This window comes from Rissa tridactyla, chromosome 3 (assembly GCF_028500815.1).
Source record: "Rissa tridactyla isolate bRisTri1 chromosome 3, bRisTri1.patW.cur.20221130, whole genome shotgun sequence".
In the NCBI taxonomy this organism is placed as follows: domain Eukaryota; kingdom Metazoa; phylum Chordata; class Aves; order Charadriiformes; family Laridae; genus Rissa; species Rissa tridactyla.
The window spans coordinates 8,355,092-8,378,524 of record NC_071468.1 but is presented as its reverse complement, the minus strand read 5'-3'; the positions used below and the strand labels follow the sequence as shown (position 1 = coordinate 8,378,524).

Here is a 23,433-nt window from a genome sequence, read left to right as displayed (position 1 = left end):
AATCTCTCAAATAGCCTGAACACATCTGGGTATGAGTCTCAGTTGTTTATAAGATTCAGGGCACTAAGGCACATCATCTAAATGTTAGTATTTGGGCTAAAAATGTTTGCAGGTGACAAACTTCCGGAATCTAAGAACTGTTAAAATATTGTATATTTTGATTTTTCTTCCTTAAATAAAAGAAATCAGAGCAGGTCCCATGTGGAAGATAAGAAGCAAGAATGACAAACTGAGATAATGATTCCAAAATGTAAGCCAGCCCCAAAAGCTACGGTTTTGCATCTGCTGAATAAACTGCTTTTTAATGGCGGTGATCTAAGTCCACCACTACCAAAACCTCATTAACTTAAATGGCAGCACATAAGCAACAAATTTTGATCCACGTACATGAAATGACCTGTTAGAATCTGAGTTTTAAGAAGACTTAAGAGCCTTTATTGAAGATATTTGCCTTAATGCAGCACACTAACTATATAACATTACTTTGCATTAATATTCCTGAGGAGGAGTGTCTGCAAAGGGTGAACTAACTAGAATTCTGGCAAAATATTAAATGATAGACAGCAATCAGCTGAAGGAAAAAAAAAAAAAGTTTTCAAATATATTCTCTACCACGTGAAATTTCTCTGTTGTTCTAAACCATAAAACAGCATCGGGTAACTGCCCTCAAGCCTCAGCTAAAACGTAAACCACGATGACATTACAGCTCTATAACAAAGCTCAGAACTGCCGAGAGGTGACTGAGATCTGATTCACCATTTTGATTTGATTTTATATATTGAATTAGTTTGGGAGGAGCACAAGGCGAGCTTGGGGACAGCAACGTCTAGATCTTTCACAGTAATAGCCGACTCCTCCATGAATTAATTTCCCACAGAAAAAGGAAGAAGAAACTTCTGTACTAAAGGGAAAAAAAAAAATCAACAATAAAGACGTGGAGAGCACCTCACTGACATTCCACATATATACGTAGGAGTAAGGCTTTTTATACCTTATTATTTTTCCTCCAAAATTATGGCCTTTGCATTATGAAGCAGTATTTATTTCTTGTTGAATAACAGGGGTGCACATCACTCATCAGGCATAAAAAGAAATGGGTCATGATCTAAAAGAATGTATCGTTCAGCTTCCCAGTCCTCCTTACAGCTAGAGTATTGAGCTGATTAGTTCTGCTTGTCTTATGCATGAGACTGGCACACACGAAAGGAAAACACTATTTTCCAGTAACTCATCCTTAATGAAAAGGATCTGGCTACTTAAGAGTCTTTTTGATCCAATTACAGCATCAAGTCACGTTTCCAGGAGACAGAGACGTGTCGATAAGGCCTTCTGAAAGCATGAGAACTGCAATTATGTTCTACAGGACTCTTCTTCAAAGAGCCGAGCTTTGTCTTGGAGAATTCAGCGAGGTTCTTCCGTTCACGCGTGCAATCCAAGCCCAGCGCACCGTTCGGATGCTTACAGTTTAACTCCGGTGGTTCAAGAATTGAGGAAGGAGGGCAGGATAACCACACATTTCAAAAAAAGGTTAAATAAAGGCTAGCATAATTATGAAGAGTTTCAAAATGTTAAGAGGTAAACTTACTCTTTTTGGAAGACCATACACATGGGTGATCTGCAGTCGAAGTTAAGGCACTCTTGAGCATCTGGACTGTAGCCTTCTTTAAGTAAGATTTCCAGACATTCTTTATTACCACCATATACTGCTGAATATACGGGGCTCACTTTGCCTTTGCCTTTATCACAAATCCGATCGGTAACTGGTATTAGCAACTCTAGTATCCTGCAAATACACAAAATCACTATTCATTTGTGATCTTATGCAATCATTTATTTCAAATGTATTGCCATTTTTCATATGGTCGTTACAACTTAGGAAGAAAATCCCACCTGTTTTTCCACTACTGAGTTTGTATAAAAGAACAATCTTTATCATTTCACACATAGACCCATAACAAACATTGTGCTTTGGCATGGATTTAGGCTGGCGATAAATATTTTCATCCGAAACAGGGACAGATATCTCCTATTATCCGACAATCCTTTTTACAGCAATAGAGTACCACTGCATATTAAATCCAGACTTCTATGAAGTCCGGAAGCAAATTGAAAACGTGAGTTGCAAATGAAATGAATATTTACTTCTGTCCAACAACACACACAGAGATACCGAAACAGAAAAATCATTCTGTTTCATAGGTCACGCCTCCCGTCCACATCCTTTCTAGCTAACAAGGATTAGTGACAAACGCCAATTCCTTTGCTACTGGAACTTACTGGTGCTGCTCAGAGGTCGCCAGTCACCTATTGTTGCAAAAGCTATGAAGTTTTAAAGACATTTCTAGTACTGATAACTTTGCTAGCCCATCTTCTATTTATGAGAAAATGAACAAAACCCAGCTTCCTCAGTATTTGCTACTGTTTGCCCTCCTCATCAGTTTGAGGAGAGGCACCAATTTGATGCACAAACTTTAATGACAGCTCAGCTGATGACCACCTTCTGCTAGGGGTTAAGATCAAGCACCTACTAATAATTTCGCAGCTAGTAACATCATTAATGTATTTGACTTTAAATGCTGTCACACACGGGCAAGCCACGGGGTTCCTGAGAGATGCTTCTCCGCAATGGCCTGCTACTCTGGGAACTTCCTTCTACTCCGAGTTTTCTGTTACAAAAGTGACTTATCACCACTGGGATCACGCAAAGGTAAAAATGCAATTCTGGAAGGATTAAATGAACTGGTTTACGGCTTTGTTTTTTTTGGATGGTTCAGCTAATTCATTAATTGTATGTGATTACTTCTGCTACTTGGTCAGGACTATAGCTCCAGTTAAAAGCTGTTCAATTCATGTACAAAGCATATGTTATTGTTATTTATATTTTAAAATGTGAAAGTATTACGGCTATTGAGTGAATTGGTATCTGGTTCGGTACCGTGGAAACCTCTCTAAACTCATTAGGATGTCGATCAGACCCGGATTAGGCGCTGAATTTCAAAATGGTCATTCGCTTTACTGGGACTACTAACAGACATTTAAAATATGAAGAGAGTCAGGTATTCTAAACTACAAATCAGCTTGAGAACTTGTTTTTCTTTCTTTTTCTTTCTCCTTGTCGATTAGATTTTTATTAACCGGAATCTTTTGGCTGAATGCCTTTTTAATCACCTACTTTTTATGGCCCATTTCAGCTGCTGCGTGAATAGGTAACTGCCAGTTATCCTCGTTGCAGTAGAGATTTGGATCTGCCCCTTTTGATAACAGCAGTTCCACACACTCGGCGTGGCCCTCCTGTGCAGCAATCAGCAGGGGAGTGGCTCTGTCCTTAGCTTGACAGTTTACGTCTGCACCTGGAAAAGAAAAAAAAAAAAGCCAATACTTTACACTACCACCACACAAAATAACCAACAAATTAAAGTTAATCCGTAACTGGTTCTCACAGAGTGACTTCACAACACAACAAGCTTTCCACAGCAATAAGGAAACATTTACTAGCTTGTTGCTAACTTCTTAAACAGTCAGTGCTTTAACATTCACTCTGTCAAAGATCAGCACGACATGAGACAAACACGCTGGAGGAAAGGCAATGCCTAGGCAATCTTTTGATTGCAATTATTTTTTAAGATTCTCCCCCTGTTTGGTTAGTAGTATCTATCTGGTCAGGTACTCCCTCAGGCTTAATAGTTAGGGCAATTAACTTCAGTTGTAAGGACACGCGCACTTAGACGCAGAAAACTTGTTCATTATGTGAATGAAACTGTTGCTGACCAGAGAGAGGTATCTTCACTTGGCTTGAACAATATCCTATTACAAGAGCAATGTCATGAAAATCAGACCACTAATGTAGTACTATTGAGGGCTTCTAGAAGACTCCGATGAACTTTAATCTTTTCATGGGCTTGACTCATTATTTCCTACCATCACTTGCGGAAAACTACATTAAATTGCTGAAACAAGATTTAAACAATTAAGATGGTTTTGCATACGAATCTGCTACAAAAATTACATTAAACCCACTAGAATTTGAAGTTATCAAGTGCAAAAGTAGAACCTGTCACTGTGTCTGGTGACACGCTGATGCAAGTTTAAGAACAATTAAGCTAAATGAATAACTATTACCATGGGACACAAGCAGTCTTAAACTCTCCAGCTTTCCATACTGAGCAGCGACAAACAACGGCGTAATTCCAAAGTCATCCTTACATTCCGTGCTCGCCCCTTCCTCCATGAGTAGTTTCATTACCTCAGTGCATCCCTGAAATAAATATTTTCATTCTTAACCAACAGAAAAGTGGGGAATTGACATGATCTGTTTTCCCCGCACATTTCAAACAGAAATAAGAAAAAACACAATAAATTCAATAGTCTAAAAACGTACCAAAAAATTAATGGCAGAAAAAAATAGACAAGTTGAATTTAATTTTTCACATTTGCTCATTTACACAATACATGCAAATGGAAACTACATTAGTTTATCAGAGCCATTAAGCTAACATATTTCTATTCTGGAAATAGGTCATACATCTCACTGACGATGAGATAACTAAACAGAACTGTTTCTCATAAAATCTTGTAAGAGATTCACTTCCCAAATACAACACATGAGCTTATGAGTACGTACAATACTTACAATACCTAAACAATTATTGCTTCCCAACATCAACATCTCATGTAGTTTCCGATAAACTCTTCAGTGCATTGCAAGCCCTTCAGCATTTTAGACAACCTTATGACTGCTAGGGTAGGTTAGGAAAAATTACCCGATAAAATGGCAAAAAAATAGGCAAATTACCACTCAGAATACACCAGTTACATGGAAATTACGTTATACACTTTCAGGTTACCTGAAAAGATGCTTGGTGCAAAGAATTCCATCCAGACCAAGAATGAGGTCCTTTAACATTTGCTCCGTGTTGGAGCAGAAACTTTACTATGTCTGCATGCTCATTCTCAACAGCTTCAAATAGAACAGTAAAAAAAAAAGAAGAAAAAAACCAAACTTATTAACTGGATTTAAAGAACTCATTAAAAAACTCAAATGGTCTCATAGCTAACTTCTTGACACAATAATCATAATTCTTTTAAACTTGCTTACTGGCCTTTTAGATTTACACTCTCAAAACAGACTTGGAGAACGAAAACGTATCCACAAAAATTTCAGTTGCACTTGTTAAAATTCCACCTACTCCGTGCTAACACAGGTAACAAAACCAAGCTTCTCTCATCCCTCCCTCCTGTGGAGCATGGAGACAATTGTGCGGCAGGCACCTCGGTGCACGACAGTTGCAACGGCCTCCCGAACTCGTGAAGCCCAGTGGCTCTCTTCCAGTAAATTCCCCCAAACTTAAACTTTTAAAAAAAATGTTTAAAACTCTCTTAAACACCTATATAAAATTAACTTATAACACGTACATTTAATTTATACTAATGTACTCATTGACAAAGCCTCCTTTAGCATCCTGGTTCATCCTCAAGTTTTTGCCACTGACAATTCCACCAAGGCACGTTTTCTGTGTAACCGTAAAAGCTTGATATGGTGATAAATAACCTGCGAATAGTTGCTACTGATTGACTAATTTTTAGAGTGTTAGTGCGCTACCTGGCCAAGGAGTGCCTCTGGCTTGTAGTACTCAATGTCTGACACAGAGCTGTGCCAAACCCCCGTTCCATATTCTAGACTAACCTGACCAGCAACTTTTTCCTTTTTAAAAATCTCTTGGACACACAACCCCAGCGCTATTCCTTGGCCCTGTATAATCTACGTAAGCACTTATACGTAGTGTTAATTATCACCATCCAGTGCGATTTAATGATGATTTCCCCACAATGATTTCCCCACAATTCCCCTACCTGTTACCCATTGTTTTAAGCAAATAAACTATTTAGTTGCTTAAAAATAAAATGTGAATAGACTTATAAACAAAGGTAACATGGCAGCCGTGATGTTTGCCTGGGTACAGAGGTGAGTAAAACAATAAGCACATTTAATCAGATGATTTAGACTCTGAAGCTCCACTATAGCTGAAGTTTCAAGCATTTAATGATGTCAAACATAAATCATAGGAAAAAAACCCTAAAATAATGGACCTTAATTGCTAAACTAGGAATTGCAAAAGGAATAAGAGGTCTTTTCACGCAAGAAGTAGAGAGGAATTAAAAAAAAAAAAAGACTTGAAACACCCTCAAACAGATGTAATCTTACACCTCCTAGATCTTTTCTGTGCTAGAATGAAAGAAAAGGCAATAAAAAAATATTTAGCTTTACAATTTTGTTTTTAAAACACAGTCTGGAGCACGTTTATCCACGAATAAACAGTAATCTCTAGAATCACTCCATCTTTGAGTCTAAAGCCTAGTATTTAGGCTACAAAAATATGAAACATGGCAGGCGGTGACTGAACTCTGGTGAGTTTAAACTTAGTGAGTAAGCTTTTCCCCACTCGTTAGCTGTTCTGAGATTTCAAGAAAGCTCATGTCACCTAGGAACAGTGCAGTGGTGGCTTCAGTGGTAACTTCATTGGGGTCAGCCCCAGCTTCCAGAAGAACGCGAACGCTTTCCAAAGACCCGTGGCGTGCCGAAAGGTGCAGCGCGCACATCCCTTCGAACGTCTTTGAATTTATGCAGTCATTTGATTGAGCTACAAATGAGAATAATGGAAAAAGTTGGACCTGGCAATAAATTACAAGACACGGTTATTTTCTTAAAATAATTAAGTTGTTTGAGATGCGTGGCCTACAGCATATCCACGAATGTGCCGTTAGGCTCTTTAGAACAGCAGCGTCAGTTATTGCTGGCCCTACACAGACACCTGCCTTAGACAGACAAGGTTAAAGCAAAATCAATTGTCATTCAAGAAACCTATTTAATTTATATTTTATATGACAAGGTAATTTAGCAGAAAATCGCACGATTTCACGCTGAATTTTCCTTACCTGCGTGAATGAGCAGCCTCAGACACTCACTCGAATTGTGAGCTGCCGCTTCGTGGATTGGCACCCACCCCCTGTTATCTGGAACATCGATGCTGTATCCCTGCTTAATCAGTTTCCTCAGCATCTTAACGTTTCCTTCTCTGGCTGCAAGCCCCACGGCGGAGCATCGGTCAGAATAGGCCTCTGTGAAATCCATCATAAACTTTGCCGGGGAGAGAGAGGAAAAAAGGGAAGGAGCGGGGGTGGGGGGGGGCAAAAAAAAAGAAAAAAGAAAAAGAGAGATGCCTGTTAGTACAGAATTGGTTAGTACAGAATTTGGTTTGGGTTTTTTTGGGTAAGTTTTTGTTTGGTTTGGGTGGGTTTTTTTGGAGGGGAAGGTGTTCGTGGGGTTTTGGGGGGAGCAATAGCTCCACTGCTGCTCCCTTGGGAATCATAGAATCTTCATGGTTGGAAAGGGCCTTTTGAGATCACCGAGGGCAGCGGTCGCGGAGGGCTGGGGATATCTTTTCCTGGGCCAACCGACACGGCCGTAACGGCGAACCTCTGTGCACACGACGGGCTCCCGCAGACGCCCCGCAGAACCACGTCGCCGCTCCGCCCCAACACCGGCAGGAGCCCTCTCGGTTCAGAAAGCCCCGAGGCCAGCGCCACCCCCGGGGCAGGAGCCGCTGCCCCCGCCGGCGGCCGGCGAACGGGAAGGCCGCTGGCTTTTCCTCGCCGCCGACCGGGGGCCGCCCCGCCCGGCAGTGCGCAGGCCCGCGGCGGCCGGCAGTCGGTTAGCCATGTGGGTGTTCGGCTACGGCTCCCTCATCTGGAAGGTGGATTTCCCCTACGAGGAGAAGATGGTGGGACGCATCCTAGGCTACAGCCGCCGCTTCTGGCAGGGCAGCACCGACCACCGCGGCGTGCCGGGCAAGGTGAGGCGAGGCGAGGCGGGGCGCTCGCCGGGCCTGGCGGAGGAGGCGGGCGGGCCCGGCCCGGCAGCGCGGCCCCACACTGCGGCGGCGGGACGGGCGGGCCTCGGCTCCAGCCCCGCTGTGACAGACGTTAATCCGAGCAACTAGGGGAAAATACCCTCAGCGTGGGTGGCAGGCTTTGAAGAGAAAGGCCGGTTAATAAGTTAAGGCCGGAGCGCTGATCCGAGTCACGACCTCGCTGGTTTTCAGCTTTCTTTTTTTTTTTTTACTTTCAGATGAAAACTCACAGAGGGGAAAATATTTACTGTTTGGAAAAAGGGGAAAAAAACCCAAACAAACCAAAAAAAAAACCCACCACCAAGAAAAATAAACTAAAATTCCAGAGGCGAGCATTCCCAATTTCATGCCAACATATATCTATATATATATTTAAGCCACAGGAGTGGGGAAAAAATAGAGTCTTACTCTGCTTTGGAAGCCTGTACTACCCTCCCCACAGAAAGGCTATCACTCTTACACGTACCTCAACAAATGTTAAAGAAACAGTAGGTTACAGAAGCACCCAGCGAGTGAGAAGAGTGACTTTGATGTGGCAGGGCTGTTATTTACGGCTGCAGATGTCGCTTAGGATTTAGTCACTATCAGAAACACAAACTGGTCATAAACGTATAGAAACCGATATTTGCATACAGCTCTCTAACAATTTACCTACTTCACGTGCTGGTTTTGGATCACGAAAGTTTGTTTTCCTGATGCTCCCTAAAGCAGTGGTCTCACCTGCACCCTGGTAACTCCAGTCAAACTGGAATACAGCTTAAAAAGAGCTCCTCCAGAAAAGGCATAAGGATTCTTTTTAAAAAGTAAAACACAGCATGCTCCATGTAGCATGGAAGACATTTTCATCTAGTTCTAAATAGCATCAGTGAGAACCTCAAACACCTATAACTTGCACAGTACTTAAAGATAATACAACTTCCCCCTTGCATTTACTTTTCTTCAAGGCAAATTACCACGCTTCAGGCACTAGCACAAGTTGTGCATCTAGTATTTAAAAAAGAATAAAAAGGTTTATTGCCAAAAACCAAATTACACGCAAGTTTTCAGGCTGTCTTTCGGGTTGGAGCAGTGCTGTGCAAATGCAGCTGTCCCGGTTCTAAGCCCCAAAACGCTCTGCCACGTTGCTTTTAAGACCGAGTGGAAAGCCTGGCTTCGCCACCCGGCTTTATGTGCTGTCACAGCTCCTGTCTCCAAACCTGCGCCGCTCTCAGCCACCACCTCACCTGGCTGGAGAGGTGCAGCACGTGCAGCAGCTGGGTCGGTCGGGTCTGCAGTCTGGACAGCTATCGTTCGCTGTCTTAGTGAGAACGCTCACTTCTCCTCTACCAGTCATCCCTTTTCAAAGATTAGGTTTGTGCAAGCATTGGGAAATTTCTATTCTTCTCTTGAATTCGGATGAATCAAAAAGCACGTGCAAAAGTTGTTAGGGTGAGGCATAAAAGAGTGCGATCCCATCAGCCTCCCCTACTTCAGAAATCAGGCTTTTTAAAAAAAAATAAATTAACACTCCCTGAACAGTCAACACAGAAAGTCTTATTCTTGGGGCTTCAGAAAGGAATAAAACCCACACCAGCCATCTTTTCTCCCTTTTTGCAAGTATTCTTGGTGACCGCATTGCATTATCTTCTGTTGGGCTAGACTGAAATTCAGTGGAATGCTCAGAGTGACCGTCCTTGTGCGGATATTGGAAATACTGCAAAATGGTCACGCTAGGTTATTATTCACTAGCATATACTTCGTTCCAGGAAGCTTAGACTTTTGCATTTCTGCCCCAGTCGAGATCATACCCAGAACCATCATCTGCAGGCATACAGCGTCTTAAAACAACCACCACCCCTCTGCCCCAAGCCCGTGCTTTGTTCTACTTCTGACTGAGGGCACAGGTGATTAATGTAAACTAGTTAATGCATTTTATTTTATGTTTTATGTAAAACATTAGGCATTAACAAAACACACCTTTTCTCAGCATCAACAAGTTAATGCCTTTTTGTATTCCTGCAAATCACGAGTTGCTACTCCTGCTTGCAAGGCAAAAAGGCTCCCTCAGCGTATGCTGAGAAAACGCGGCAGGGACCTTCCATTTCACCAGGACAAATGCTCTCTGCTATAAAATCTTTACAATCCTTGACATCGGAGACTAATTACGTCTCTTGTGGGTGACCTACAAGCAAAACTGGTCCTTCAGCACTAACGCATTTTAAAGAGCAGCAGTAAAACAGCAGCCGACAAGTTAGAAAAACCTATCCTGAAAACACGCTTTGCGCCAACGTTCCACGGTCAGCGCAACAAAAACATACAGAGCACTTTTACGTACAATGGCTGCAAGCTGTTAGTACAAAACTCAGTTGACCTTGTGATTGTACTTTGAACTGCTCAACTCCTACGTTGGTAAGATGGTTAACTAGTTACAAAATTATATTTAATCATGGGGACGTAGTTTATATTGTAAAAAGTTTTGTTAGAATAGATCAAGAATGCAAAAAAAGGAATAAACATTTATTGAAAAGTATACAGCAACTTACAAAATAGCTGCATTTAAAAATAAGGCTTTCAGAGGATTATTCCGAATAGTACATTAAAGCAGCTTGAATTTTATCAGGCAATAACAGTGTTCCCTGAAAAAAGTGCTATTGGCTAAGTAACAAAAATGTTTTCATAAATGGTGAATTCAAATTTCTTAGTGCAAGCTTCATAAAAAACAGCATCAGGAATGCAAATCTCCATGATTCACATAAACCTTCTACAACATTAAAAGTCTGGGGGTTTGGTTTTGCACGGAACGGCACGGAAGTGTAAATGCATTCAAGGGTTGAAACCATTATTATCACAAGGTGGCCTGAACCAAACTAATAGCTTGCTGCTGCCAAAACAGTGAAGTCTGGCTTCCTCTCCTTACAATCCCCATCCCTCCCAGCTTCAGACCCCTTGCTTTAGCCGGGGAAACTTGGTGCCGTGGTTAATCTAGCCCCAGCTGCCTGCTGCCACTGTCCCAACAGCGACCAAACAGAAAACTCTTGAGCTTCTGCTTGAAGCGTTTTAAGATAATGAGGGGCTTTATAGTGAAATTGAGAAAAAAAGGAGGTTGGACTAAACGATCTCTAGAGGTGCCTTCCCTCCTTTGTGATTCCCTCATTTACCCTGGCGGTTTCTTCCCGTTTGATGGCTCCCAGCAAGAGGGCTATAGCGGAAAGGATGGATGGATAGGCTCCTGTTACGCCATAATGAGCCACAGGAAAGGGAAGTCGAAAAGGCTACGCTTCGTTTAAATAAGCTTGTGCTTTTAAGGAAACCATTTAAAATTATTACATTCCTACTTACTAGCAAGCTTACACCTCCCCTTCTGAAAAAATTTAGGAGGTAGTCAAGCTAAAATTATTTCTACGGTCATATTTCCTTTTATTCCATCTTACTTTTGTATCCAGATGCAAAAATGTTTTGATTCCTCTATCAGGAGTATATAGTAATTTTAGCAGCTGAGCAGTTTGTGGCACCACTGAAAGCAATCTAACAGTGAAAGATCATATTTCAGTTTACCCTACTGTTTCATAGCACACATCAGCTAGACCTCAGGACTGTCCTGAGGAGCTTTATCTCCAAGCAGATGGACATAGGCCAGGAGAATGGCCACAGTCTCTAGCGCAGGCTCTGCGACATGCTAATGCTATTTTCTCTTTTTACTGAACCCAGGTTGGTAAAGCCTGTAAGAATCTCCTGTCACCTGCACTCTAAGACAGGAGTACATTTGGGAGCTCTAATGTACAGTACGATTGAGACCCTGAAGGGAAATACAACACTAAGAGCTAAAACAAGGTGTTCAAATTTTCCACAATGATTTCCCTTCTGATCCAGACAGGTGATGCCCCTTAGCGCTGCAGATGCCTTAGAAAATGCTCGCACAGCCGCAGACCACGGGGCTGCTCCAGAGCGGTCCAATGCAAGGTTGCCTTCATCAGCCTTGTGTCAGTACGCAGCACAGAACTGACACAGATCCCTCAAAGACATCTGATTTTTTAGGTGATCATTCAGGTTCGTCCTTGCCAGTACTCCCTGGGCAAGGCAAAAATGGCTTTGGTTTGTATTATATAGCTGGTCATTTATAGATCTGTTATTTTCTTTACATAGCTAGCAGAGGTAACACCCCTGGTTCCTCAATGGTGTTTGTTTTTAGGTAGTTCCGTGCAGGACCAAGACTCTGCAAACCAATACTATAAATACCCTGTCCTTCCCTACACAAACAGATTGTTCTTTTATCACACAACTAGTCTGAAGATTAAGTACTCCTCAGTACTTTACTTTCATTTAATATTTAGGCTTCAGATACAGACATTCCTGGTGTTAAAGGGAAAGCTGTTTCCCACCACAGAATGTCTCTTTAATCCATAATTTACAAAATCTTAGTGTCCAATACTAAGTACACAATCGGAAGTATGAATGGCTACGGATAAAACTCCCCAAAAGGAACACCTAAGTTATCTTGATTAATCAGGTAACAGACCTGGTAATCATTTAGCATTCGTTTAGTTTTGTTACCTTACTCTGTCAATCAGATAAGGAATCAATGGCTGATGCTGGGAGAGAACTGGCATACAAATGAAAAAATGCAGCACCTCAGAGCTTATAAATAGCCTTTAAGATTATAAAAGATCTGACGCTAAGTAAACAATATCTACACTTGATGGTATCTACTAAATGCTCTGCATAAACTAGATTTCATATTTAGCTTGTTACCAAAGAATGCGTGGCTTGCCGGTGACTCAGTGCAGGAGAAAACTCAACGCTGTTTCTGTGTGAGAGAGACAAATAGAAGTACAGACTTATCAAAGAGAAAAGCATGGACATGTCAATGAAGCTATTAGTGATGAATCATAAAAATACTGAAAGGTAGTAGCCCAAGACTGGAAATTAGCCAAGACTAAATGAAGGGCATGCATCCAAGTACATCAAATTCAGATTATCTTTGCGACTCCTAAGAGAATGAATTTCTGTTCTACACTAGAATTGAATTAATGCTAGTACCTCTGCTTTCCCTTACCTCTAATCAGATGCTCATATACTAATTTAATGCCAAAATTAGCAATTTTAAACTACAGATGTAGTTCTCCATAGGGTTTTATGTTTTAAAATTTTATTCTCCAGGCTGTGCAACACATTTTAACAATTTTATTTTCAGTATTTAAAAACTGGTTTCTTAAAAATAAGCCATGACTAAGGTACCGTCCCTCAGCCCAGTAAGGAAGAATGAGCTGGGAGGGGGAAAAGAAGGGGAAAATAGTCTTTTGCACAGTAAACTTCTTTTTCAACTTTGAATAACACAGTGCGTACTAGGGTTTTTTGCTATATGTTTTCAAAAACATCTAATTAGGTAGGAGCTTTTAAACCTAGGAGTTGCCGTGTGTCATAGTGTGTAATTAACATTATCTAAAATCCAGTTGTGCAAACCAAGCCAGAAGTGGTAATATCTTGCCTGATTCTACGCAAGCTAGATTTTTGTGTTACACTGTTTTCTGTGCCTGCATATAAACCTTTTGAATACAAGTGAGAAGTTTCACCTCACTGTCATTTAGTAGATAAAAAACAAAACAAAACAAAAAAACAGTACTGTGGAAAAGCAACATTACTGAGGAAGGTACACTGAGAATAGTTTTACATTAATGAATTATTACCACCATTTTAAACAAATAGAATTGAGTCTGGACAGCACATACAAAGCAAGGACATTCAACGCCTGCCCATTTATGACTGCCCTTAATCTAACTTCTATGTTGCATTCAGTTTCCACTCAGAATTTAACTTCTTGTTTATCACAGTTTATCTAATACACATCAAAAGCAATTCTCAAAAAATATTTATACTGGATCTCAAAGAAATAGAGCTTATTGAGATTGTCCTGGATTAGTTCTCTGACCTTTTCATTTATTGTAATTGTGGGGTTTTTTCTTTTCTTTTTTTTTTTTTTTTGTTTTGCTCGTGATGTAGGATAAAAGCCTCTAACTGAACTATGATTTTTTTTTTTTTTTAATTTTAGCCTGGAAGAGTTGTGACTCTGGTTGAAGATCCTGAGGTATAGTATTCCTCTTATGTCTCTGTAGTGTACAGAATGTCCTGTTGCATTTCCAGCCTGTGTAGTAAGTCTCTCTTAATTTTTGCTTCTCTACAAGCAAATAATTGAGTTACCTTTAGTGCAATGAAAAGTTCTCTAAAAATTTCTTGGAATTACACCAATGACACTGATTGTTTCAAATCAATCAGTCAATCAAAACTAAAAAACTGGAAGTAGCTTGGGTCTGTTATTACCAAAGTTGTATTTGAAAGTATTTTCTGGAATAGTCACTTCAGCTATCCTGTTATAACATGCAGAATTTTACTTTACTTATACATGTAGTGCTGATGATACCCCAGTAATAATCGCCAGATGTTGTGTCAGAACTGTAATGTTGCCCTCCCAAAATAAAAACTGAAACAAATCAAGATTACATGGCAGTGATAAAAAAGAAGATATCCTTGCTTTATTTTTTGCTACACAGATAAAATGCTTAAGGAATTAAGCGCCACAACTGTGCTTTTGGTTTCTATGTAATACTGTGAAATTAGCTCCTGTTTAGAGAAAATGGTCATTGGCCCGAGCCTACCATTCTTGCTTATCTTTCGACCTTTTCCCTAGGTCTCACTTTGCCAGTGCAAGGGAGGTGTTTGCAAGGGGAGTGCCCGGGCAGGGGATGGAGGAGAGAGGAGGCAAGACTTGGGCTTACAGTCATGTAAGCTGTAGGAAAAATCAAGATTTTTCTGCTTAAAAAAGTCTCTAGAATTACATTTTACCCTTTTCGAATTCTGATCCGACAGTAAAGAAGCTAGTCTTTACAACAACCCGCAATTTTTTTAGGGCTCTGACCCACAAGGGAGCACTTGTTTGGACTGCTCACCAGCTAGGACAGAAGCACTGAGTCAGGCTGGGGAAGCCCAGAGGAGCCTATTGCAGGGTACACGTTGGATGGGATTGCTTTCCCCCTCCTGCTGATCCTCCGGAACCCCCACATCCAGCACTGCTGCTCTATTCTGGCACCTTGCTGGGGACAGCTGCGATGGTCATGTCCGTCTAGCTTCACACTGCTCCAGGAAAGGGAACCCCTGCACATACTAGTGCCTCCAAAAGCAGGAGGGAAAGAAGGATGGCACGGAAGCAGGGGGAGAGCAAGGCCACACAACACCACGCCGTAAGACATGAAGAATAGGTATTTTGGTAGTAGTCAGTTTTTATTCACAATTGCTTATCTAGACAGTTATGATACTGCTGTCTTACCCATCTATTTCCCTGAAATAGCAGCTACAAAGAGAGGTAAGTTTAGTGGTAACTTCAACTGGGTTTTGCAGTTATCAAAACCAGCAAAATGCAATGCACTGCCTCTCACTGTGATTTTCTGTACCTTTCTAGTAAGGTTTTTTTTTCACATTACTGTACTGCTGGGTACCATTACGTTACCAGACACCTATATAGGCAAAGAATGCTTATATTTGTTGTCACTCACTTTGTATTGTTAAGCAAACTTATTGGTTACCACAGAAACACTTTTTCCCTTAACAAACCAGCTTTATTTGGTTGGGTTTTTTTTCCCTTTCCTCCAGAATCTGGTGTGACCAGATAATCACACTTTACACATAATCATCAAATGGTGTGACGAGTCATTTGCTTTAATTTCCATTACTCATTCTGCAGTTGAAAAAGGTAACCTTATTTTGAAGGTATCTTAGCAGACTAAGCAATTATTCCCCTGTATGCGGACACCAAATACTGTAGTGACAGCAGCAGTGGTACTTTTGCTGGCAATGCCAGCTCTCAGCTCTGTGCTGGCCCGTGTGTCCTTTTTCACTCATGATACACATAGTGCAGCTTGGAAACATGTGGTTTAGAGAGTGATTTTAACTTGCTCCATCTGAGTTTCTTTGCCAGTTAAGAGGAAACCACACAGAAAGAGAACATCATACTCCTTGTCAGATTTCTGGATTATAATTTTCCATCACAGAATCGCCTAGGTTGGAAGGGACCTTTCAGATCATCGAGTCCAACCATCAATCTAACTCTGCCAAAAACCATCACTAAACCATATCTCTAAGCACTATGTCTACCCGTCTTTTAAATACCTACAGGGATGGTGCCGCAACTACTTCCCTGGGCAGCCTGTTCCAATGCTTTCAGTGTAAAAATTTTTCCTGATATCCAGTCTAAATCTCCCCTGGCGCCAACTTGAAGCCATTTCCTCTTGTCCTATTGACTGTCACTTGTCTCATATTCAGCCAGCTGTCCACCAACACCCCCAGGTCCTTTTCTGCCAGGCCACTTCTTCTAGCCACCCCTCCCCAGGCTTGTACCGCTGCATGGGGTGGTTGTGACCCAAGGGCAGGACCTGACACTTGGCCTTGGCCCATGGATCCAGCCTGGCCAGAGCCCTCTGCAAGGCCTTTCTACCCTCAAGCAGGTCGACACTCCCACCTAACTTGGGGTTGTCTGCAAACTTACTGAGGGGGCACTCAATCCCCTTGTCCAGATCATTGATAAAGATATTAAAGAGAACTGGCCCCAGTACTGAGCCCTGTGGAACACCACTGGTGACCAGCCACCAACTGAATTTAACTCCATTCACCACCACTCTCTGGGCCCGGCCCTCCAGCCAGAATTTTACCCAGAGAAGAGTACTCCCATCCAAGCCATGGGCAGCCAGTTTCTCCAGGAGAATACTGTGGGGAAACTGCATCAAAGGCCTTACTAAAGTCCAGGTAAACAACATCCACAGCCTTTCCCTCATCCACCAAGCGGGTCCCTTTGTCATAGAAGGAGATCAGGTTCATCAAGCAGGACCTGCCTTTCATGAACGCATGCTCACTGGACCTGATCCACCTGGTTGTCCTTCATGTGCTGCATAATGGCACTCAGGATGATCTGTTCCACAACCTTCCCAGGCACTGAGGTCAGACTGACAGGCTTGTAGTTCCCCAGATCATCCTTCCGTCCCTTCTTGTGGATGGGCATCACATTTGGTAGCCTCCAGTCCACTGTGACCTGGGACCTCCCTGGTTTGCCAGGACTGCTGGTAAATGATGGGAAGTGGCTTGGTGAGCACTTCTGCTAGGTCTCTCAGTACCCTCAGGTGGATCCCATGTGGCCCCAGAGACTTGTGTACATCCAGGTGCTGGAGCAGGTCCCTCACTATCTCCCTTTGGATAACAGGGGCTTCATTCTGCTCCCTGTCCCTATCTGCTAGCTCGGGGGTCTGGGTACTCAGGGAACAACCGACTCTACTACTAAAGACTGAGGCAAAGAAGGCATTAAGTACCTCAGCCTTCTCCTCATCGTTTGTCACTATGTTACCACCTTCATCCGATAAAGGATGGAGATACTCCCTAGTCCTCCTTTTCTTACTAATGTATTTATAGAAACTTTTATTGTTCTTAACATCCAAAGACAGGTTAAGTTCTAGTTGGGCTTTGGCCTTTCTAATTTTCTCCCTACATAGCATCACAACATCTTTGTATCCTTCCTGAGTGGCCTGCCCCTTTTTCCAAAGGCCATAAACTCTCCTTTTTTCACTGAGTTGTATCCATGTATCTCTGTTCAGGCAGGCCAGTCTTTTCCCCCAGTGGCTCATTTTACAGCACATAGGGACACCCTGCTCCTGCGCTTTTAAGACTTCCTTCTTGAAAAACATCCACCCTTCCTGGCCTCCTTTGCCCTTCAAGACTGCCTCACAAGGGATTCTGTCAAGCAGGCTCCTGAAAAGACCAAAGTCTGCGCTCTGGAAGTCCATGGTGGCAGTTCTCCTGACTCCCCTCCTTGCTTCTCTGAGAATCGAATCATCTGAAATAGAAATTCCCTATCCTGAAAACTAAATGAATTAAGCAGTGGTACTACCTGCTTTAAATCCTTATCCCCACTGCACCCATATGTATTTTGCTATCAACACCAAAGTAGGTCTGAATGGCAGATGTAACTCAACATGTGCAGAAGAGGCTGTTTTTTAAAACTAATATGTTTCCTGCAGACAGCTGGAATGAACCAGCATCCCCGACGGCTGAAGGAAAGCAAGCCATTTTGGTACTCATTAGCGCTGTTCCTGGCCACAGCACATCAAATGCTGTAACCATCTACAAAGGATGCAATAGAAAATTACTCCTAATTTTTTTTTAATAAAATGTCTTTGGCCAGCATATAGTCTGACTGCAAAATTCAATGCTCGTGAATTAACACCACCACCCCAGCATTGTCTGATATCACTACTAAATACCAAGATCCAGATTTAGGGGGAAGAACCACCAAAACGTTAATTACTTTGTCATCATAACTGTACCACTGATATGGATACCTACTTAGCTGCAGGAAAAATCGACATTTGACACTGCCAGCAGACAAAACAGACTACCAAAACAGCACTCATAAGAAACAATACGTAGCCATTAGCGGATAACAGACCATCACCATTTTTCTACGGTATGTCAAAACAAAACCCCGTGCAAATCAGTCCCTACACGGATCTCACTGATTTGTTTATATAAAACTTGGTAAAGGAGCATAACTAATTCGCACCATAGTTAAATACTTTTTCAGGTTCTCACAGATGGTAATGAAATTTATCCTACCAGTTTTTGCTAAGGTGCTGGATATGCCACATTTATTTGTGCAAAATGAAGGTTTATCTCTCAGCTTTTTCCTCTCCGATTCAGTTTCAGTGCAGTAGTGTTACAACACTCATCCCTCCAAGTATGTGTAACAGATGTAAGGTGACACTTCGGGCCCTAGAAATGAAACTGCAACCAAACAGAGAAAGGACCTGATCATAATTTCTTTGAATTTGGCACTATTTACAAGTTTAATTTTCACATACAAATTTTGTTAGGTCAAGAAGATACTTTGTGTCCTTTTTGCCAGCTCCTTAGAAGCCCACACCACCGCTATTTACCACTTCAAATTTAATTGTAACAATAAATTGTTTTCCAAGAAAGGCCTATGCATTAGCAAGAAAGTGGATGATCAATCTGCATAATTACCATTTTGACTGAAGACCTCCTAAATAAAACAGCCCTTTCTTTTAATTTGGGGCTCCTTCTACAAACAATGTGAGAAATAGCTACAAAAAGACTGAAACCGAAGAATATTTTTTTAAGAGAGTTTTGCCTAAATACAATGGAAATACATTAATTTGTGAGTATCTTTATGAGCACTGTTTGGATTTTCTTTTCTTATGTCCTTCAACAGGGGTGTGTATGGGGTGTTGCTTACAGATTGCCAGCTGGACAAGAATGTGAAGTAAAGGCATACCTGGACTTCAGAGAGAAAGGAGGCTACAGGACTACAACTGTCATTTTCTACCCAAAAGACTCATCAGTAAAACCGTTTGATGTATTGTTATACATTGGCACTTGTGACAACCCTAACTACCTTGGTCCAGCACCTCTAGAAGAAATTGCTGAACAGATTTTTAACGCAGTTGGTCCTAGCGGAAGAAACACAGAATACCTATTTGAACTTGCTAATTCTATCAGAAATCTTGTACCAGAAGATGTAGATGAGCATCTCTTCTCCTTAGAGAAACTAGTAAAGGAACTCTTGGAAAAGCATCAAAACCTAAATTGTCTATAAAATAACTTGCTACCTTTAATGGTCTTGCTTCATCTTCAGAGGAATGGTTTCCTTGCACAATGGGTATATGATTTGGAGACGTGCTTCTCTGTACTAAGCGGTCTTATTTATTTTAATATTGCATTCAAAATACTTGGCCATTAAAACATACTGTTACAAAAAACGTTCTTTCAGGAGTCTACAGAAAGGAGAGCAGGGGAAGTGTTTTAGGTTTGAATTTGGTATACTGGGTTTTTATCCAAAGACTACATCTTTATGAAAATCTCAAAAGAACCACTTAACTCCTCTTTGTTTGAAGATTTTTTTTTTATTATTATTATTTCAGGTGTAAAATAAATCTTAATATTTTTAAGATCAAAATCTGTATTCAGATAGATACAAGTCCCATTGATTTAAGTGATAGTTCTTTCTGATTCAAGACCACAGGCATGGAGCGCAGCGCAGCTAAAGAGATAAACATTAAGTAGTTGTAAATTGCATGGTAAATGCACAGTAGAACATTTATATCATCAGTGTTCAACTTCACTGAAATTAAGTTATTCCACTGAATTAGTCATCTTACCCTTTATCTATTAGTTTGTCCTTAAACACAGAGGATAAATGCTCCATTGTCAAGGAAATAATTATTTCCCTTGGCTCATTATGTCAAGGCCCTGAAAACCAAAGCACAGGGTACTTTGACACAAACAAGCCGTAACATATCAGTGCCTCATTTTATTTTTTAAGACTAATATAAAGAATAAAGCCAAAATTTTGAAGTTAATTGAGTATGACTTGATGTCACAATGCAGCAAGAATGTTCAGAAACTTTCATCTTTGTTATTTGCCTTTAGATGCTGTTGTAACTTCATCTCTTAAAAAACTCACCAATCCGTAAGGATAGGTTTTAAGCCAGTAATTTTCAACCACTGTTTTAGGGATTCACAGAAAAAAGGTAATTAAGAAAGGAACCCTCTTTTTGGTAACCTTACATGTGTTGCATGGATGTCCAAATAAAGAGTTGGAAAGCCACCGGTTTAGGCTAGCAGGCTTACTTTATGCAAAACATAAGCAAATGGAGTTTCCATCCCAACAAGGACTTGTCTTGCTTCTCAAAAATTTAAGTTATTTTTGTTAACTTTTAACAAAGTATATTTTTGTATGTTAATATAGGAAAGGTCCTATTTTAAACACCATGTAATGTCACATTTTCTCATACAGAGAATGTATAAGTGTTTAGTGGCTTGGAAGCCCATATTTTGCAGCAGTAATTGCATAAACCATGTGTTTCTACTATGCAGGTTGTCCCTTTCTCTTCTTTACATTTTGCTGTTTTGTATTTGTAATTGCTTGAAAATATTGGTGTTCTCAAAATAACAAGCTGCTATTATTTTGCTTGGCCACCTACAAGCCAAGAAGAACATAAATGAATAACAGGAGACATTTCAGAAAGGCAGCTAGATGAGAAAACAGGATATTAAAATTCAAAACTAAATTCAAGATAATTAGACCACTTAAAATATTTAACCAAGAAAGATGTATTTTTTACATACCAGATTATAGTTTTAGTGTGCCTCTGGCATCTCTCAAGCATTGATTCATTGAGGAAAAAAAAAAAAGTGTGTTGTTTTTTAGAAGCTACTGTTTATTAGTAACAGTTGAATGCCAGTATTTTAAGAGTACCTGATGGGGTATCACTTGCTGGACTACTCTAAACTGCATAAGCAAATCTTCTGATCATATTAGCAAAATAATCATATGTATTAAGGCCCCATTTTTCCATTAGTACACATGAATTACTTGCAAACTGATGGAATAGCCTTCAAAGGTCTTCATTCTCCACTGCACTATGCTGCTTTGAGATTGACATAACTGAGCAAAGTAGCAACTCCAACTAATTCATCCGTACAGCAGGAGAGGAGCATGATCCGAACTTCCAGGTGTCTGTGCATAACGACAGTCATTAAGATGCCCATAGCTGGGGCTGAGTGACTTCACACACCAAAGATGGACAGCGATAACCATCAACCAAATCAACATTAATGAACATGCATTTATTCACCTTGACTTAAAGAATAAATCACTGGATACTAGATAACTGTTACTAGAAGTGTTATGTATAATTTAATTCAAGAATATTTAAGTGTTGAAAAGAATAGCACCCTCAAGAAAAACCCCAACTAACAACAGCACTTCTTTTCTTGTGCTCACTTCATATTTACGCAAGCTGTAGTAAAGTTAAAACACGTACAGTGGCATGCCCGGTCTATGAATTTTTAAAAATTCCTTCCTTAATACTTATCCTTGTTCCTTAAAACAGGGCAGGGGATGCTTACACTCACTAATGATCCAAAAACATCAGTGATAATTCCCTCATTAAAACTCTAATTATTTAAGCACTGTGTTGGGGTATTGTAATTATGTATAGCTCTGCATTTTGTATCTTTAAGTATATTCAGGACACTGGTAGTTCACTTACTTTCCAGATTAATAAAACTTGCAATAATGTCCGTAACAATACATTCCAGTTTGTGCATACAACTTCAATATAATAAAAACGTGTCACATTTACTAATGGTGTTAGAGAAAGAAATTTCCTGAAATGTTATGTTTATTTAAATTGTCTCCATATTAGGATGGACATCAATGTGTGTCTTAACTGCATCTTCTTATAAAATGCTGTTAGATCTAATGATGAAAAACAATATACAAGAGCTAGCTATACTATGCAGTCTTAAACTGTGTCAACATTAGGAATGAATTAAAGCACTGGAAATATACCTTTGTTCTTGCTGTACAGGATTTGAGCCACAACTCTTCCTACAGCTTCAATCACCAACAAAAGTTCAGTATTCTTTCAGATTTGTTACTCACCATAAAAAAATTAACATACACTTTTTTATAGGCCATTTATGCTTAATTTTTTCTTTCCCTGCTGGTTAGAACTAAATCTAAATTTGTGACAAGTTACAGATATTTTAGATATGGTTTTATTATACAATCACACACAGTGGTTTCCAAAACAGTGTTTGAAGAAACACTAGTCATATCTATGTTGTCAGTTTTACTCCCTGGGACCCACAGACTCAAATCACCAAGCATTCAGCGTGGACCTCTGCCCTTCCATCCATGAACGAAGCAGCATATAGTAATATGCAGTGATGGTCTTCCCTGGTGTGACCGCACAGTAAAATTTCTAACACCATTTGTCGGAAGAGGAACTTGCCCAGCAGTTGGTCACACTCACACTATGATGCTCACACTCACACTCCCTATGATGCTGAAAGGGATTACCATTGAGCAGTACACAAACCGACATATCTGTAAATTGTTTTGGAATCTCCCAAATAAAAGTCCTATATTAATTTAAGTTACAGGAAAAAAATGTAAGGTTTGTACAAAGACTGCAATAAGACAGTTTAATTTGATTGTGCTATAATGTGAATTAAAATAAAAACGCAGATACTAAGAAGTAGCTTATGTAATAATATCTGATATCATGTAGTATCATCAATTAACTATTTGAGAGCAAGTCATTAAATATGCAGTCATCTTCTGTGAATATATGAATCTATAACCTGAATATGCAACATTTTATTTAATTTTTTTGTCTAGCTTTTGATAATAAGCACACTCCATACTCATTTTGACTGCCACTGACAAAATTAATGTGTCATCTGACTTAATCATAAAACTTCAATAAACAGATTTGCATTTCTTAACGCAAGAAAACTCATGGACAAGGGAAATCAAGTCATTCTGTTATTACCAGATTCTTTGTAGGATTCCCAGTAATAATTTCTGTCTTTCCTTCTTCAACTATTTATGTGCTCCGTCTTTCCCGTAAATGAGCAAAGATGAGATCAGATGGGACTGGCCTAACCTGTTCTAATTTGGGAACTGTGCTGGACCATTCGGGTA

General features: G+C 40.4%; 2 protein-coding genes across 2 annotated transcripts in view; one reads left to right on the top strand and one right to left on the bottom strand.

The window, feature by feature from the left end:
* LOC128907941 (ankyrin repeat and SOCS box protein 3-like) overlaps positions 1-7,674 on the bottom strand; it is a 13,917-nt gene extending 6,243 nt beyond the window's left edge. The window contains exons 1-6 of the mRNA XM_054197356.1: positions 6,934-7,674; positions 6,480-6,638; positions 4,845-4,957; positions 4,120-4,255; positions 3,173-3,350; positions 1,586-1,783 (exon numbers count right to left, since the gene is read on the bottom strand). Coding sequence (XP_054053331.1) covers positions 1,586-1,783; positions 3,173-3,350; positions 4,120-4,255; positions 4,845-4,957; positions 6,480-6,638; positions 6,934-7,132 — 983 coding nt within the window. The 5' untranslated portion in view covers positions 7,133-7,674. The remainder of the gene's footprint in view (positions 1-1,585; positions 1,784-3,172; positions 3,351-4,119; positions 4,256-4,844; positions 4,958-6,479; positions 6,639-6,933) is intronic.
* On the top strand, positions 7,576-23,433 carry CHAC2 (ChaC glutathione specific gamma-glutamylcyclotransferase 2). Its single transcript, XM_054197358.1, has 3 exons — positions 7,576-7,850; positions 13,933-13,968; positions 19,150-23,433. The coding sequence occupies exons 1-3, from the start codon at positions 7,716-7,718 to the stop codon at positions 19,531-19,533; spliced, it is 555 nt and encodes a 184-aa protein (XP_054053333.1). The 5' UTR covers positions 7,576-7,715; the 3' UTR covers positions 19,534-23,433.

What these genes read in the sequence shown, in the direction of transcription:
- CHAC2 (XM_054197358.1), top strand. Translation starts at nt 7,716, where the DNA reads ATGTGGGTGTTCGGCTACGGCTCCCTCATCTGGAAGGTGGATTTCCCC. An exon ending in ACCGCGGCGTGCCGGGCAAG is followed by an intron (nt 7,851 to 13,932) that starts GTGAGGCGAGGC and finishes TTTTAATTTTAG; the next exon opens with CCTGGAAGAGTTGTGACTCT. An exon ending in CTCTGGTTGAAGATCCTGAG is followed by an intron (nt 13,969 to 19,149) that starts GTATAGTATTCC and finishes GTCCTTCAACAG; the next exon opens with GGGTGTGTATGGGGTGTTGC.